General features: G+C 50.4%; 1 protein-coding gene across 1 annotated transcript; it reads left to right on the forward strand.

Annotated features, from left to right (window-relative positions):
• Window positions 1–996: 996 nt before the first annotated feature.
• LOC309683800 (E3 ubiquitin-protein ligase TRIM36-like) lies at window positions 997–5699 on the forward strand (the record flags this gene model as incomplete). The annotated part of the gene is made up of 6 exons (XM_082499797.1): window positions 997–1143; window positions 2224–2319; window positions 3252–3505; window positions 4157–4281; window positions 4823–5116; window positions 5402–5699. Coding segments are annotated over 6 exons (1214 nt in total), but the record flags the coding sequence as incomplete, so codon positions are not given.
• Window positions 5700–14933: the final 9234 nt, after the last annotated feature.

Here is a 14933-nt window from a genome sequence, read left to right on the forward strand (position 1 = left end):
GTGCAGTTTCCGTTAGGTGTGACTGTGCACTGCTGTGGAAAAACTGCTTCCACAGACTAACAGCATGACTGCAGTTTTTGGAGATGTCTGCCTGCACAGCTAATTTTCCTGAACATTTCCTTTGTCTTTGGGCTTTTCACCATAGCCTAAGATAACATTTGGAGCTTGAGAGTTGGTTTTGGAGATGGTCTGCAACCTTAGCTTTGAGTGTCCGTGTTTATGCTACTTTATGTGCCTTTTAGATGGCTTTATCTGTTGCACGATCTTGGAGTTGAGCGGCACTTTTTCCCTCTTTGAGCAGTTATTTCAACACGCTCAGTTTTTGAAAGATGAGTTTTAGTGAACACCAGGTTTTTTACAGTGCTGTTTAAGCTGTTGCTGGAATTAGCGCTCAGCATGAGCAACTTGTAATTGGAGTCAGACAGAAAAATTGAAACACTGGGGCCTTTTGTCTTTAAGATGGCTGTGACTGGTGGTGGTGGCTGCGTTTCATTTGTTGCTCCAAGAGCAATGGCTATGTGGCTGGTCAGAGTCTAGCTTAGACCTCAGTCATTACAGTATTATGTCAACTCTTGCTTTAAGAAACAGTTGATAGCTGTTTCAAGAGATGCCGGTGTGAACAGGGTTAAATTTGACAGGGTGGACATGTTCTGTATTGCATTTACATCTCCGAACTGGAGTGCGGGGAGCTTGAGGTGTGCAGACAGCTTCAGGGATTAGCAAAATGGTTGATTGCAGTATGGAGGCTATGTGATGTGTACACAGACATTGCTACAGGTTCACTCACTGTAAACCTGGTGAAACTGTTTGTTTTCATCTGCTGGCTTTCACTGGCATGGACAAATGTAAAAGGTGGAAGATAAACAGAATATAAAAAATACCCACTGATAAGTCAGACACTGCTGTGGGATAATTGAGTGTTTTGGCGGTTTGTTGAGCACCTCCGTTTTTGGAAGGACACCTGCATTCTCTCTGCTCTCTTTTTTTTTCTTCCAGATTTTGATGTGTCCAGAACATGAAATGGAGAGGGTAAACATGTACTGTGAAACCTGCAGAAGGCCTGTTTGTCGTCTATGTAAACCGGGTGGATGTCATGCAAACCACAGAGTAACAACCATAAGCACTGCCTACAAAACCTTTAAGGTAAAAGTAAATATTGTTGGACCTGGCCTTAAGAAGGGGGAAGAGCACTGAGCCTCGGGTTTAAGGGCAAACTTCCCCTGGCAGGATGCCAGGACGTGTGTTTGGAGGACACTGAACGAGTCATGAGGCATGCTGCTGTGCAACATCTGTTAATGTATATATTAGTGTGACATAGTGTGCGGCTAAGAAACTAAACTATATTTTCTATGAGGCTTCAAACAGAACCCCTTAAAAGCGCTTCCACCTTATGTTAGCCAACTGTGCATCAGTACTGACCAATGCAGAAGGTTTAAGAAGTTAATGGTTTACAATCTGGCTTTTTTAAGGCAAGTGTCCTTGTGGCTTGGGTTAGCTTATACTTCAGAAGCACTCCTGAAGAATCTGCATCGGCAGTTATCTGCTGGGACGCTGTATGTTTTTGAAGTTGCAGAGCTGTTGATTCCCTAAGCACCATACAACAGGGCAGACTTGCAAACACTGCTTTGTTATTAAAGAATGATTGCTGCTGCCTCCTCTTCTTCCTTTGCTTCCTCTCTTGCTCACAGGAGAGGAAAAAAAAAAAAAAAGCCCATCCCAGCCTGCCTTCTGCTCTTTGGCCTCCTCGCCTGTTTGCAAGGCTTTTCCTGTACAGCTGTTAACTCTTGCAACTAAGGAAGTGCAGAGACACTCCTAAGTTCAAGTTTCCAACCACTCATTTTTCTAGCAAACCTTACTACAGATGAGTTAATAACCTATGAGGCTTTTCTATTAGTTCTGGTAATGTCTTGAAGACTCGTGTTCCTAGCCTAAGAGAGAAGGTGACTGCTGTGGCTGGGGAAGGATGAGCCAGCTGAGGCTGTCACCTCTTCTCCTCAGAGGCTGTGCCACCAGTCCTGCACATGGCAGTGGCCTGATGTCCCGGGCCAGTCATGGCGGGTCACTGAGCAGTTCTCCGCAGGGTTGCTGCTCCTAACTGATGGCAGGCTCTTGTCCTCGTAACTACAGAAACTGAGTGCTGGCTGGGTGGCCCACCTGTGCTTGTTGTCAGTTTGGGTGGGATGCCCTTGTTCTGCCTGCCAGTTTGCTGTTTTCTTTTAACAGGAGAAGCTTTCAAAAGATATCGAGTACCTCATCAGTAAGGAGAGCCAGGTGAAAGCTCGCATCACGCAGCTGGATCTGCTGCTGAAAGAAACAGAGGTGAGAGTGGCTCGTGGGTTGTCTGGGGATGGACCTTGCAAGGACACAGCAGGGACTCCAAATGGAACAGTGAAGTGTTCCAGATCCTTTGGTTTTTTTTTTTGTTAGCCAGCAAAACCATTTCTGAACAGTTTGTGTTGGTTCTGAGTCACAGACGGTAAGACCTAATCCTGACAGTGTGGGAAATTTGGGCAACCTACAGAGGGAAGTTAAGTTTTGGGTGCTGCTGTGAATTTAATTGACATAAAGCTTATTTGATACCTTACCCAAAGAGAGGTGGGTTAGACTTACAGCTCTTGCATATGAGTGGTGCTGCACAATTTATGCTGTCTGTTTACCTTGAGGATGTTGCAGTGAAGTCAGAATTAAGGGCAAAATCTCCCTGCAGAAGAGTCAGAGCTGGGAGCTCACATACGAGCGGAAAAACGCAATGGCAAAAATTGGCAGGAGCTCCTGGCCCTGCCTGTATCTTGCTGCAGATGGCCTTTGTGCTTCATAGTTCCTTTAATCCAGGGCACTCATCAGAGGTGGCACTACAGGGCATAGGGGAGAAACTGGGCTGGACTCCCAGTTCAGGGTGACTGGGGAAGGTGGAAGAGCACCTAGGTCTTGGGCATGAAGACTTCAGACGCTGACTTGCTTTTACAGTGCTTTTCCATGAACTATTTAGACAAACGCTGTGCGTAACTCAATACATAATCGGAGGAATAATTTCCTGCTCTTTCCTCTCTGCGTTAACGTAGGAGACGCTTACTAGCTTGGGTGCAGTGCTGATTGCATTTTCAGTGTTGAAGAGCATAACAAAGCTCGTTAGTCTTGTCAGTCAAACAGATGACTAGTTTGCTCTGATCTCTTGAACAACCCTAAGTACATTTCTGTACACAGCCACAGTGCTGTGGGATCCGTCTAAAATGTCTTTTGTTCCCTCCTAGTGCAACAGTGAAAGAGCTAAAGAAGAAGCATCTCAGAGTTTTGAGAAATTATCTCATGTCCTGGAAGAGAAGAAATCCGCAGCTCTTAGGGCAATTGAAGCTTCTAAGAATTTAAGGCTGGAAAAATTGCAAACACAAGCAGAAGAATCTCAAGGGCTCCTGGAAAATAATGGCCTTGTAGGACTTGCTCAAGAACTGCTTAAAGAAACCGATCCATCTTGTTTTGTTCAAACAGCAAAACAACTTCACGTCAGGTATCTTATTAATTATCTTCCGTTTGAGGTACAGGTACTGTTCCAGGGATGTCTGGTCAGTCATATTCTTTGGACACCTGCTAGGAAAGTACTGAATGCAAGTACTTTGTGTTGCAGAGCCTCAGAGGCGGTCCCGGTACCATTCAGTAGAAATTCCTATATTACAGTGTGCCTTAAAAAACAGCCCAGAGGAGGGGCTCTGTCCTGCGCCAACGCCTAGCCTTCTTCAGTAGGACTGCAGTGGAAGGGTAACCCATTCAGCTCACTGATACAGTCCTTTGCTCAGAGATTGCATCGGGTATTTGCAAGTTAATCTAACAGGTCTCTTCTGGCTTTAAACTCTTTGATCTGAATAGTTGTGCTCCATTAGCGCTTCACACCTATTTTGTTCTTTGAATGTAATGCCCCAAATTGTTAAAATGCTCTGCCAACCAAAAGATTCCCTGTTAGTTATCTTTACACTGATGTACAAAAGGCCTTTAAATTTTGCACTTTAATTCTGTCTAGAGAGACAAGTTTCTGGGACACATGAGTAAGTACCTGAAAAGAGAACTTTTTTTAAAGCAAAACCTAGCGGTTTTGCTTTAAGGAATGCACCCATGTGAATTCCTTTTTCCCTCTTCTGCCATCCCTCTGCTTCTGTGCTTTCAGAATCCAAAAAGCTACTGAATCTCTCAAGAGCTTCAAGCCAGCAGCTGAAACTACTTTCGAGGACTTTGTGATGGACATAGCCAAGCAAGAAGAGATCCTTGGTGACTTGTCCTTCCATTCCAATGGTAAATTATGAGAGCATCACGTCTTTCTTGAGTTATAGCTTTAAGGGCTTCTCTGGAAAGAGGCAAAACTTGTGCAGGGCTGCAGTTGCAGAACTCAATCTTGTGACTTGCATTGTCCCTTCTGCCTCTGTGATTCTCAAGGCATTACCTGGCAGCAATGCTAGCTTCAGCTTTGATAAAGAAGCTAAGATGCCATGGCATTCAGAACCAGTTTACATTGGCTTCCAAAATATTGTAGTTAAGTAATACTAGGTCTTCCTAGCAGCTTTTTGTCGTGATTGCATGACAGAAAAGAATAGGTTTTTATATGGTTTTTTAGTTGCCAGCAAAAATAAATAATACAACTTTCAAAGTAAAACCAGAAAGGATTTAAGTGCATGAACAGACCCATCCTCATCTGCACTCTTTGACTGAGTCAGATTCCCCCCCCCCACTGTCCCCCCAGTGCTGTAGCCACTCAACAAAGGGCTTCTGTGTTTAATTCTAAAACAACATGTATCTACATTTGAGGTTTTTTTCTCCTGAATCTCTGTCATTCCAGGTCTAGAAATACCAGAAATCAATGAAGAGCAGAGCAAAATGTACAACAAAGCTCTGATCAGTTGGGAATGCCCTGGGAAGACAGACTCAGCTGATATCTATGTTCTTGAGTATCATAAGCTTCATAGAGAAGAGGAGAGTACAACGTGGCAGGAGATCGAAGTTTGCAGCAAGAGCAAAGTCATATCTGATCTCGATGACGACAGCAGCTATGCCTTCAGAGTTCGAGGATATAAAGGATCCATCTCTAGCCCTTGGAGCCGAGAAGTTATCTTGCGTACGCCTCCAGCCCCAGGTATTGGCTTTTCTTATGTCCACGAGCTGCTGGTGGTGTTAAGAGCTGTAGGTGGTTTCCAGTAGCTCCCAGACTTCTACTACACTGTTACCGGTTGTATACATGTTTAAAAGCACTGTTAACAAACAGGTTAAGTAGGTAGCATACTGAGACTGTGTTAGCTTGCGTAATGTTCCCGGTAGCCTTTAAAAGCGAGGAATTCTAGTGCCAGCATGACTTAAAATATAGTTTATAAGCACAGAAATACTTAACTAAGAGAAAATTTTTTGGGATGCTGTTTTTCAGTTCTCAGTTTTCTTTTCGATGACAAATGCGGGTACAACAGTGAACATCTCCTGCTGAACCCAGGAAGAACCTCTGTGGAAAGTAGGGCTGGATTTCCTCTACTGCTGGGGTCTGAGCGCATGCAGGTCGGATGCTACGCAACCCTGGATTACATCATTGGCGACACCGGGATTGCCAAAGGGAAGCACTTCTGGGCTTTTCACGTGGAAGCCTATTCCTACCTGGTGAAAGTGGGAGTTGTTTCTAGCAACAAGATACAGAAGCTGTTCCATAATACCCATGATGTGACCAGCCCAAGGTAAATTGCAGACTCTTGCTTAATACATGTTTTGTATAAGGAGATGGCTTTTTAAAAAATAAATTAAGAGCGAGCCTGGTCTCAATTAGTATACAAGATGAACCTAAGCAGTGGGAAGTGGCTTGAAGGATATAGTGTAAGCAGGTTGTCCTGTTCATCCTCTACTATTAGTAGGAAGATGTTCTAATTGTCCAGAGTCCTATTTTCTTTCTTTCTGGGAAAGAAATCGGGTTTCTACAGATATCAAGATATGTCAGTTAAAGCAAGAAGGTTAAAAAAGAGAAAAAAAAAGCATCATTTGCAAGATTGAAGCAATGCTTAGTTGTCAATAGTAAGATTCTGCCTTAATTCCCTTAGCATACTAGGTTTGGCAGCCACTCAGAGGTACAATGTTCACTGTGCATATCTGTGTGTCTTTGCTGTAGCTTGCGTCATGGTGGATTCCAAGTCACTGGCTCATCCCAGGCTATAGATTTGCATATGACACTGGAGTGCTACTGAGCACAAGCCAAAGTGCAGTGGATAAACCAGCAAAAAGATTTCCAGCTCTCAATTACAGTTGTAGTAAGCCTGGATGTGTCTAGGAACTGCAGGCTGGGAGGCTATCTCCCAGGGGCTCTTAACTTTTTCATGAATCTAACAAAAGTGTTGGCCTTCTGCTGTATAACATACTGAAATTATAAAAACGCCAGTGTCTCAAGCTTCTGAAAGTCAGATGGAGACTTTTTGAAAAATGAGAAATTAGATCCTGATTTTCTCATTTCTCCCGGTCCCTGCCAGGAGGGAGTGAAGCTCAGCCCCGCTCCCTCCTTTTACAGGGAGGAAAACAAAATGGAAAAAAGAAAACCAAATTGTCCTATATTAGAAGTGTATAATTCCATTTTAAGGGTAGGGCAGCAATAGGGCTGGTACCACAGCCCCCCAGCCCCACAGCCACTGTGGGTCACCGGCGTAATAATGTACCTCTCCGGTAATTAAAGTTTCTTTTGGGAAGGGGGGAGAGATGGGGACTCTCCTGCGCCGGGACCTTTCCCCTCCAGGGAGGCAGAGCCGGAGCAGCGAGCACGGTCCTGCCCGGAGGGCAGCGTGGAGGGGACGCGCACGGGCATCCCGGAGGAACAGCAGCAAGGAAACCCCGGCACTGCACCTTTCCCTTCCTCCGAGCCTTTTTCTTTTCCTCTTTTTAAGGGCTCAACCAGTTTCTTCCCCCTCTGACCATCACCATGGGGCACTGGCACCAGCAGCTTTGCAAAACCCCATCCTGTAAAAGCCGCCTGATTTTGGCCCTGTTTGGGGATGCGCTGCTTCCATCCTTACAGAGCAAACTGATAGATTTGTTTTTCTCCCCCCTCCCCATTTAGCAAGAAGCACCAACGTGCCGTTGTCGTTTTGGGTCGGTTTGCTGCAGAAAAAGGCTCCCGCAGGGGACGGGATAAGCCGATGGCAGGAGGGTCCCTGCACCCATCCCACCGCTGCTGGTGGAGGGCGGCAAGGGGACCTTTTCTTCGGGGTTGTCCTCTCCTCCCGGGCTCTGCAGCCCCACGCCGCAGCCCAACGACCCCCCCGAGATGGGAAGAGAGCACGAGAACCATCTCTGCTCAACAGCTCAAGAGGAAAAAACAAAATAAACGAAAGAGATAAAATAATACAATAGGATGAGATACAATAACGCAGCAGCACCCGCCCCACTCGTGGCACTACTTTTATTCTCGGCCACTGCAGTGATTGGGGGGTTTGACAGGATGGACCTTCCAAGGTCCCCTCCCACCCAAACCAGTCTTTGGGTCCATGACTGGAAGTGTCTGAGGTCAGGTTGGATGGGGCTGCAACCAACCCCGTCTACTGGATCCCAAACCACCCAGAAATCCAATCCAAACTGTTCTTTGGGTCCGGTTGGAGGTGTTCAAGGTCAGGTTGGATGGGGCTGGGACCAACCTGGTCTACTGGAAGGTGTCCCAGCCGATGATGGGGAGGTTGGACTGGATGGACCTTCAAAGGTCCCCTTCAACACAAACCGTTCTGTGGGTCTATGACTGGAAGTGTCCAACGTAAGGCTGGATGAGACTGGGACCAACCTTCTCTACTGGTTCCCAAACCTTCCAGCCCAAAAATCCAACTCAACCAACCCAAACCTTCTATGAGTCTGATTGGAGGGGTTCAAGGTCAGATTGGACAGGGCTGGGACCAACCTGGTCTGTTGGAACCCAAACCACCCAAAAATCCAACTCAACCAATGCAAACCATTCTGTGGGTCTGAGTGGATGTATCCAAGGTCCGGTTGGATGGGGCGTTGAGTAACCTGCTCTACTGGAATATGCCCCTGCCGAAGACAGGGGAGGTTGGACGAGATGGACCTTCAAATGTCCCCTCCAAGCCAAACCAATCTGTGTGTCCATGACTGGAAGGTCCGAGGTCAGGTTGGACGGGGCTTGGAGCATCCTGAGCTGCTTGAAGCTCTCCCTGCTAATGGCCACCCCACCAGAGGTTGGCGGTTGCCGTGTCACCACGCTCAGTCAATCAGCGATGAACATGTCACCCTGATGTCACAAGAGGTGCGTGGCACACCCACTCAGGGGGTATAAAAGGGCCCACCGGGTGGTGGGTCCCACACTTTGGAGGAACGTCCATAAGATGACCTCTAACATGGCTGTCGCCACCAAGAACCGACCCGCCAGCGTGAGGCGGACCAAGATGGACTTCTGGGATGGGATGGAGCACACCTTCGCTATGTCCAGCATCACCGCTGAAGGTACGGCCAACCGCAGTCACCTCTCCGGCAGCCAAGACTCAAGGGCTTGTCACCATTTCGGAGCCAGCCCTGACACTTGGCGTCTGCCACCGCGTCGCGGCTCAAGGGGGAGATGTTTGGGGTGGACCTGAGAGCTGGTGGAGATGGGGCCTGACCTGGTTCTTCTTTGTTTTTTCAGAGCGAACGGCCGTCTGGGATGCAGTGGCTGGCTACATTCAAGACCAACTCCTGCTCCACAAGGTGGTGCAACACCCGCGTCCTCCTCATGCACCATGAGGGGTGGTGGGATCCCCCTGGGTCGTGGCCTGCTCTCACCCTTCAACTCCTCAGAAAACAGGAATCTCACCCCAAAAGTCCCCACTGACGGCCAAACGGGGCCTGTGCAATGTTGGTGTCACTTCTGGTAGGGCTGATCCAGGTCGCTGGAGACCCCCCCGGGATGGCCTCATCCTGGTTCTGCCCAAACTCCAGTGGTGTTTTTTTCTCCTGAGGAGGGGAAGGACTCAACACCTCCTCCCCAAAGTTCTCCCCACCACCCAGCTCGTGCCTCCAAACGGTGGGAGAGGGCAGGATCCAGCCTGAAGCACCATCCCTGGATGGGGGAGGTCACCTCCAGATCTTCCCTCTGGCCAGTCCTCACCCTCCCACCCTTCTCGTCCACTTGCAGGGTGTCCGAATTCCCACCCTTGGCTCCTTCGGTACTGTCCTCGAACACGTCCAGGTCGGAGATGAAACCGTGACTATCCAGAAGCCGGTGTTCCACCTGGCCAGGAACCTTGCTGTTGTCCACAACCTGATGGACAACAAGGACTACCTGCCCGGTAAGATGGCTGACTGCATGGTCATCTTGTCTGAAGCAACTCCAAAGTCCAATAATTGAGTGGTTTTGAGTTTTTTTGGGGCAATGCAATGATTGTGACACACAAGCTGTAGGACACGGGCCACCGGGTGAGCCTCTCCATCCTTCTCCTGTGGTTCTTCCAGGCAACAAGGAGCTGGAGCCCCTCAAGTACTCCAAGGTGGCCGTGGCAGCCGCCGTGTCCCGGCAGAAAGTGGTGGACTGCATCCAAGGCACCACGACCCTCCTCTCGCGCTGCCTGGGGAAGGGGGAGAATGTGGCCCTCATCCTGAGGGAGGTGGGGGTGCTCCTCATCGAAGGCACGAAAGTGCGCGTGATATTCTACCGCAGCTTCCTGGAGAGGCTGTCTGGGAAGGAGAACTTGGAGAAGGTTGTCTTCAAGGTAAGCATTTTGGTTTCTCTGTGGTGCGTGCGGTCCCACGGCAGTGTTCTGGCACTGCTTGTGTGGGGTCCCTCAGGACACGTTCAGCCACTCGGTCCAGGTGAGAGTTACGGTCCTGCCAACACTTGCTGCCTCAAGCTCCTCCGACACTTGAGTGCCTCAGCCATGTGGGGGATGTCCCACCGTTTTTGGCCTCTTCCAATGTGGGGTGCTTTAACCACGTTGAGGGATGTCCTGCCATCTTTGGTCTCCTCTAACACTGAGACCCTCAACCACATTGAGGATGTCCTGCTGTCTTTGGCATCCTCCAGTGTGCAGTGCTTCAACCACCTTGAGGATGTCCTGAATCTTTGTGTTCCTCCATTGCAGGTCCCCCATCTGCTGGACATGATTGTGTCCCCAGTGGTACCCGTGGCCTCACTGAGCTTCTCCGGCCGTGTCATCCTCTTTCCCAAGTGAGTACGTTGGCGGCTGTAGCCGCTCTTTGATGCCAACGCCCAAGGTAGCATCTCTTCCTTGTGCCGCTGCGGGTGTCCTGGGGACACCAGGCGGCGACTCTTGATGATGTCCCCAGGCCGCAGTCACTCCCATAAGGCAGCTGTGAGGGGAAAGACAGAGGAATTTGGGTGACATTTCTTCCCATGGTGGCCTGGACTTCTTTGCTGGGCGACTCCATTTCCCAGGCCCGTCCTTGGGGATGGGATGTGGTAGACTTGGGAAGTCAATGGCCTTCATGGCAATGCCAAACTCTGCCTGCGGGCAAGTGGCCGCAGCAAGTGGCAAGTGCTGGTGGTGCCATGGGTCATATGGGTGTCTTCTCCTTCTTTCCAGGTTTGTGATGGAGTGTGTGCCCAAACACCCACCCAGGGCTCTCCTCAAGACCTCGAGACAAGTCCCTGGTGAGGATGTGCAGACGAGAAAAGACAGTTTGCCACCTCTCCAGCAAGGTGGGAAAGGTAAAGCAGCTCCCAGCTCTTCTCCATGGGACGGGCAGCCAACTTCTGCCATCTTGTGGGGAAATGGCCAACGCTGAGCGCCAAAAGGCTCCGACTTGTCCCAAAGCTTCAGGCCAACTCCTGAGGGCCTTTTGTCCTAACGATTTGTTGGTGTCACCAAAAGAGAGCCCCGGGGTGGGATGTGCCCACGGGTACAGTGGGAGGATGGTGGGCCAAGGCCTTCTCCTCCCCCTCTTCCCCTCAGAAATGACACCTGTCCCCTCCCCGGCACCACCCGGCTCCTCCTTCCTCACCATCATGATGATGACGAAGTCGGAAAACCACATTGGAAATGGGGCTGGTGTTGGGGAAGACACGATGGGGCTGCTAGAGGAGCAGAATGTCCAACCCTCGGACATTTTGGGAAGAGGCCTGAGCACCCCCTGCGTGTCCCTGGGTGGTCTGGCAGCGTCGCAGCGACGCTCTTCTGAGAAGGTGTCTTCTTTCTGGTTCCAGTGGGGTTTCCCGGTTTTCCCTTTCCTGCTGGTCCGAGCCCGACTCAAAGCAAAACACCGCAGTTCGGGGAAATCTTGGAGCTGCAGAAGAAGAGGACAAGGTCTCTGGCCAGGTGAGGCTGAAGGCTCAGGGTGGGCGGCCACACAGGGCCATTTTACCCGGAGAGGTGGGAGACGCTCCATCCCTGGAGACATTCCAGGCCAGGTTGGATGAGGCTTTGAGCAACCTGATCTGGTTGAAGACTTCCCTGCTCATGGCAGGGGTGTTGGACTAGATGGACCTTCAAAGGTCCCTTCCCACCCAAACCATTCCATCAGCCTGACTGGAGGTGTTCAAGGTCAGGTTGGATGGGGCTGGAACCAACCTGGTCTACTGGAAGGTGGCCCTGCCGATGACAGCGGGGGGCATTGGACTAGATGAACCTCTAAATGTCCCTTCCAACCCAAACCATTCCATGATCTTCTGACCCAGCAAGAGCCCGTTCCCCAGCCCTGAACGCTCCTTGGTCATCACCACCCAAGCGTGGTGAAGGCAGCACCTGGAGGGGTGGGATGTGGCTGCCGGGAACACCCCCATTTTACAGGGCTGGATCTTCTCCAGCTCTTCAGGAGAGCCCCAGTGTGGTCTAGGGACAATGGGACAGCTGTGTGTCAGATGAGGGTCCCGGCACAGGGGGTTTCCTCAGCCAACCTGCTGCTGGCTACATGAGGAGGCACGTGGCTCATGGGGAGGGGCAGAAAGCAGCCCCAAACCCATTGTGTCCTCAGGTAGACCTCTCCCTTTGTGTCCTTCCAGGCGGCGGTTGGTGGTCCCAAGGGTCTCCTCCGACACAAACCAACCCATGACCAGCCAACCCAAGGGCAAAGCAATGCCCAAAAGAAAACATAGACGCAGAGCCAAGAGATGGCAGCCAACCCTCAGTCCTATAGAGGAGGAAGAGGAGGAGCAGGAGGAAGAGAAGGAGAAGGAGGAAGAGAAGGAGAAGGAATAGTGAAGAAAATCCTCACCGAACGCACAGTGCTGAAGGCAGTGAAGGCCGAGTCCTCCCATCCTCGCGAAGCCTCGGCCTTCATAACGTCTGTAATAGCCGTATTATCGGCAACGAGTTCTGAGGTCAGCCTGCTCAAGGAGCCCGCCTACGGGGCCCTCCAACGGCCACCACCGAGCCGAGGCAGCAAAACCAGCAAAGCTGTCCCTCCATGGACACCCCTGGTTAGGTCCAGCCGGTGGGCGAGGGGACCACCTCCAGGCCATTGTCTGGCGCTGAAGACCACTTTGGTGCTCTCTTGGCCGTAGAGGCCACGGTTGGTCACCATGAAGCTGAATAAAACCACAGAGATGTTGCGAAAGAACATTGACCACCTCCCTCAACAAGCTTCCCCACCTCTTGGAGCACAGGGCAGAGGGTGGCTGCAACAAGGAGCTAGTGGTGGTGGTGATGCTGGCAGTTGGCAAAAACACCTTCCCTGATGACCCCAACAGCTTTGCCAGCTCCACCTCCTTTAACAAAGTCCATGACTTCTTGGAGCCTGGGGTGGAGGGTGACTGCTCCAAGGACCGCCTGGTGTAAGCAATGCTCTGGGATAATGAGCCCTTCTGGGGAGTGCCAGACACCCCCTTGCAGAACCCCAAGGGCAAGCAGGGTGGGGTGGCGGCAGGCCTCCCCACCTGGCTGCCACTGAGTCCCTTGGAGACTTCCAAGGGGAGCTCTGCGGAGAGTTCAGAGAAGACTTTAAAGGACAGTCCTGTGAAGAGTCCCTGGAATGATCCCCTGAAGAGTCCTCCAGAGAGTTCCCTGCTGAGAACCCTCTGTCACCCGCTGCCAAGAACCCTGGCCAGACCCCCGGCTGTCCCCCAGCATCGGCCACCCCGCATGGCCCAACTGTTGGAGGAGCTGCTGAGGAGGCAGTCCCAGGAGGTTTTGACCCGCTCGCTGCTGCCACCAGCCGTTGTCTCCTGCCAGGCTGTGCCTAGATCGGGAGAGGCGGGTGGCAAGCAGGCCAAGCGCCCCACGCCACACGGCACCCCCAGGACGCAAGAGACCTCCCCGTGGGACAACATCCCACCCAAGAAGAGGAAGATGGTGGTGTGCCAGGTGGAAAAACACTCCAAACCCCTGTGGGAGGGGACGCCGGAGCGGGACGGTGCCGCAGTGGGCAGCAGCAGGCAGCACATGGGCAGCAACAAGCGGAGGGCATCTGATGGCAACACTATGGCCACCAAGCGACGCAGAAACCTGGTGGATGCTGGGGGGCAAAGTGCCCCACGCTCGCCCAGCCTCTCTTCATGGGCTGATAGAGAAGGCGTGGAGCACGCATCCCCACCGCATGCGACCCGCACCCACCCACTCCAGCCCCAGCCCCACTCTCCCACATCTCTCTCTCTTTCTTAATTCATTAAAGGTTTGATGTCTGGTTCACAGTGCGTCTGCCTGCGGTCATTCCTGCAGTGGGAGGCGCGGGGGTTAACGCAGCCCGTGCCGCATGTGTACATCTGACCCTCCACCTCTTCACCCCTGTATATGAGGAATCCCCCAAGGTTGTGGATGGAGACTGTCCTGGTTTGAGGTAAAACAGAACCAATTTCGTTCAGTAACTTCGCTTCTTAGCGGGGCCTCTTCTAACTACTAAAATAACTGCATATTGCGCAGACAGTGTTCACTCTCTCAGAGAGATCAGACCAATTGTTTATAGCTGATGCCCAGGCATGGGATGCAGAGAGGCTCCTGCTTACACTTATTGCTATAACCCCCACGGCCAACCAACTTTGTTATTTGCCCCGTCGGAGGGTCGGAAGCGGAAAAGCATAGTGGGGTCCCACCTGGAGGGAGGAGCGGACAGGACAGGTGACCCAAAACTGACCAACAGGGTATTCTATCCTGTGGGAAACCTTGGCTGGTCCGAGGGATCAGAATGCGAGTTTAACGTTGACCTTGAGCAGATATCCGTGTACCCTTGAAGAGACTGGGGAGTCCTGAGAAGAGCTAAGTAAAAAGATAAGGGTTGGCAAACATCCTGGCTTTGACCAGAGCATGAACAGTGTGTGATGTGAGAGCGTATCGGGCAAAAGTAGAATGCTGAATATATGCATAGATAAGCACCTGGGTAAAAGAATATAAGAAAGCACTGCTTGTTAAGTAAAGAAATTGGATTGCTGCAACTTGATGTCAGTGTCGTGTCCGTCCCAACAACGACACAGTATTATCAAGATTTTATCCCGCACATTTACAGAAAACAAACAATAATAATCTTTTTTATTACACGTGGCAGGTCAGTGGCAATTCTTCATGCCTAATCTACTGATGACTCTGGTGTCTTGTCATGTTAAGAACATAACTCTCCCTCCTATAGTGGAATTATATTGTTACTGATTCATTGAATAAACTAATTATATTTTCTTCAGTCATGCCACTTGGCCAAGAATAAGGAGAAACATATTAAGGGAGGTAAATATTTATTAGCTTGTCTTCCTCTGACCTTAATTATGTTGGATAAAGCCCAACATTCAAAACAAAACGGAACTCTCTTGTTACTACCTTTTACAAGACACTTCAAGGGGGTATTTATTTAATCTACATTTAGTAATATAAAAGTTTGGTGTATCACTGCATCTAATCCTGTAGACACTCAAGACAGCCAGCAGAGAGCACGGAGCACCTCTGGGAAAGTGAGTCCTCTCACCTGTCTTTGGCACTGTCTTATGATTCAATAAATAGCCCCAAAAGAGTGCCTATATCTCTCCATTTCCAACAGAGAGCCTACATGAGAAATTTAAACTACATTCCTAACCTTAG

This window comes from Vanellus vanellus, assembly GCF_965231255.1.
Source record: "Vanellus vanellus genome assembly, contig: HAP1_SCAFFOLD_889, whole genome shotgun sequence".
NCBI classification, from domain to species: Eukaryota; Metazoa; Chordata; class Aves; order Charadriiformes; family Charadriidae; genus Vanellus; species Vanellus vanellus.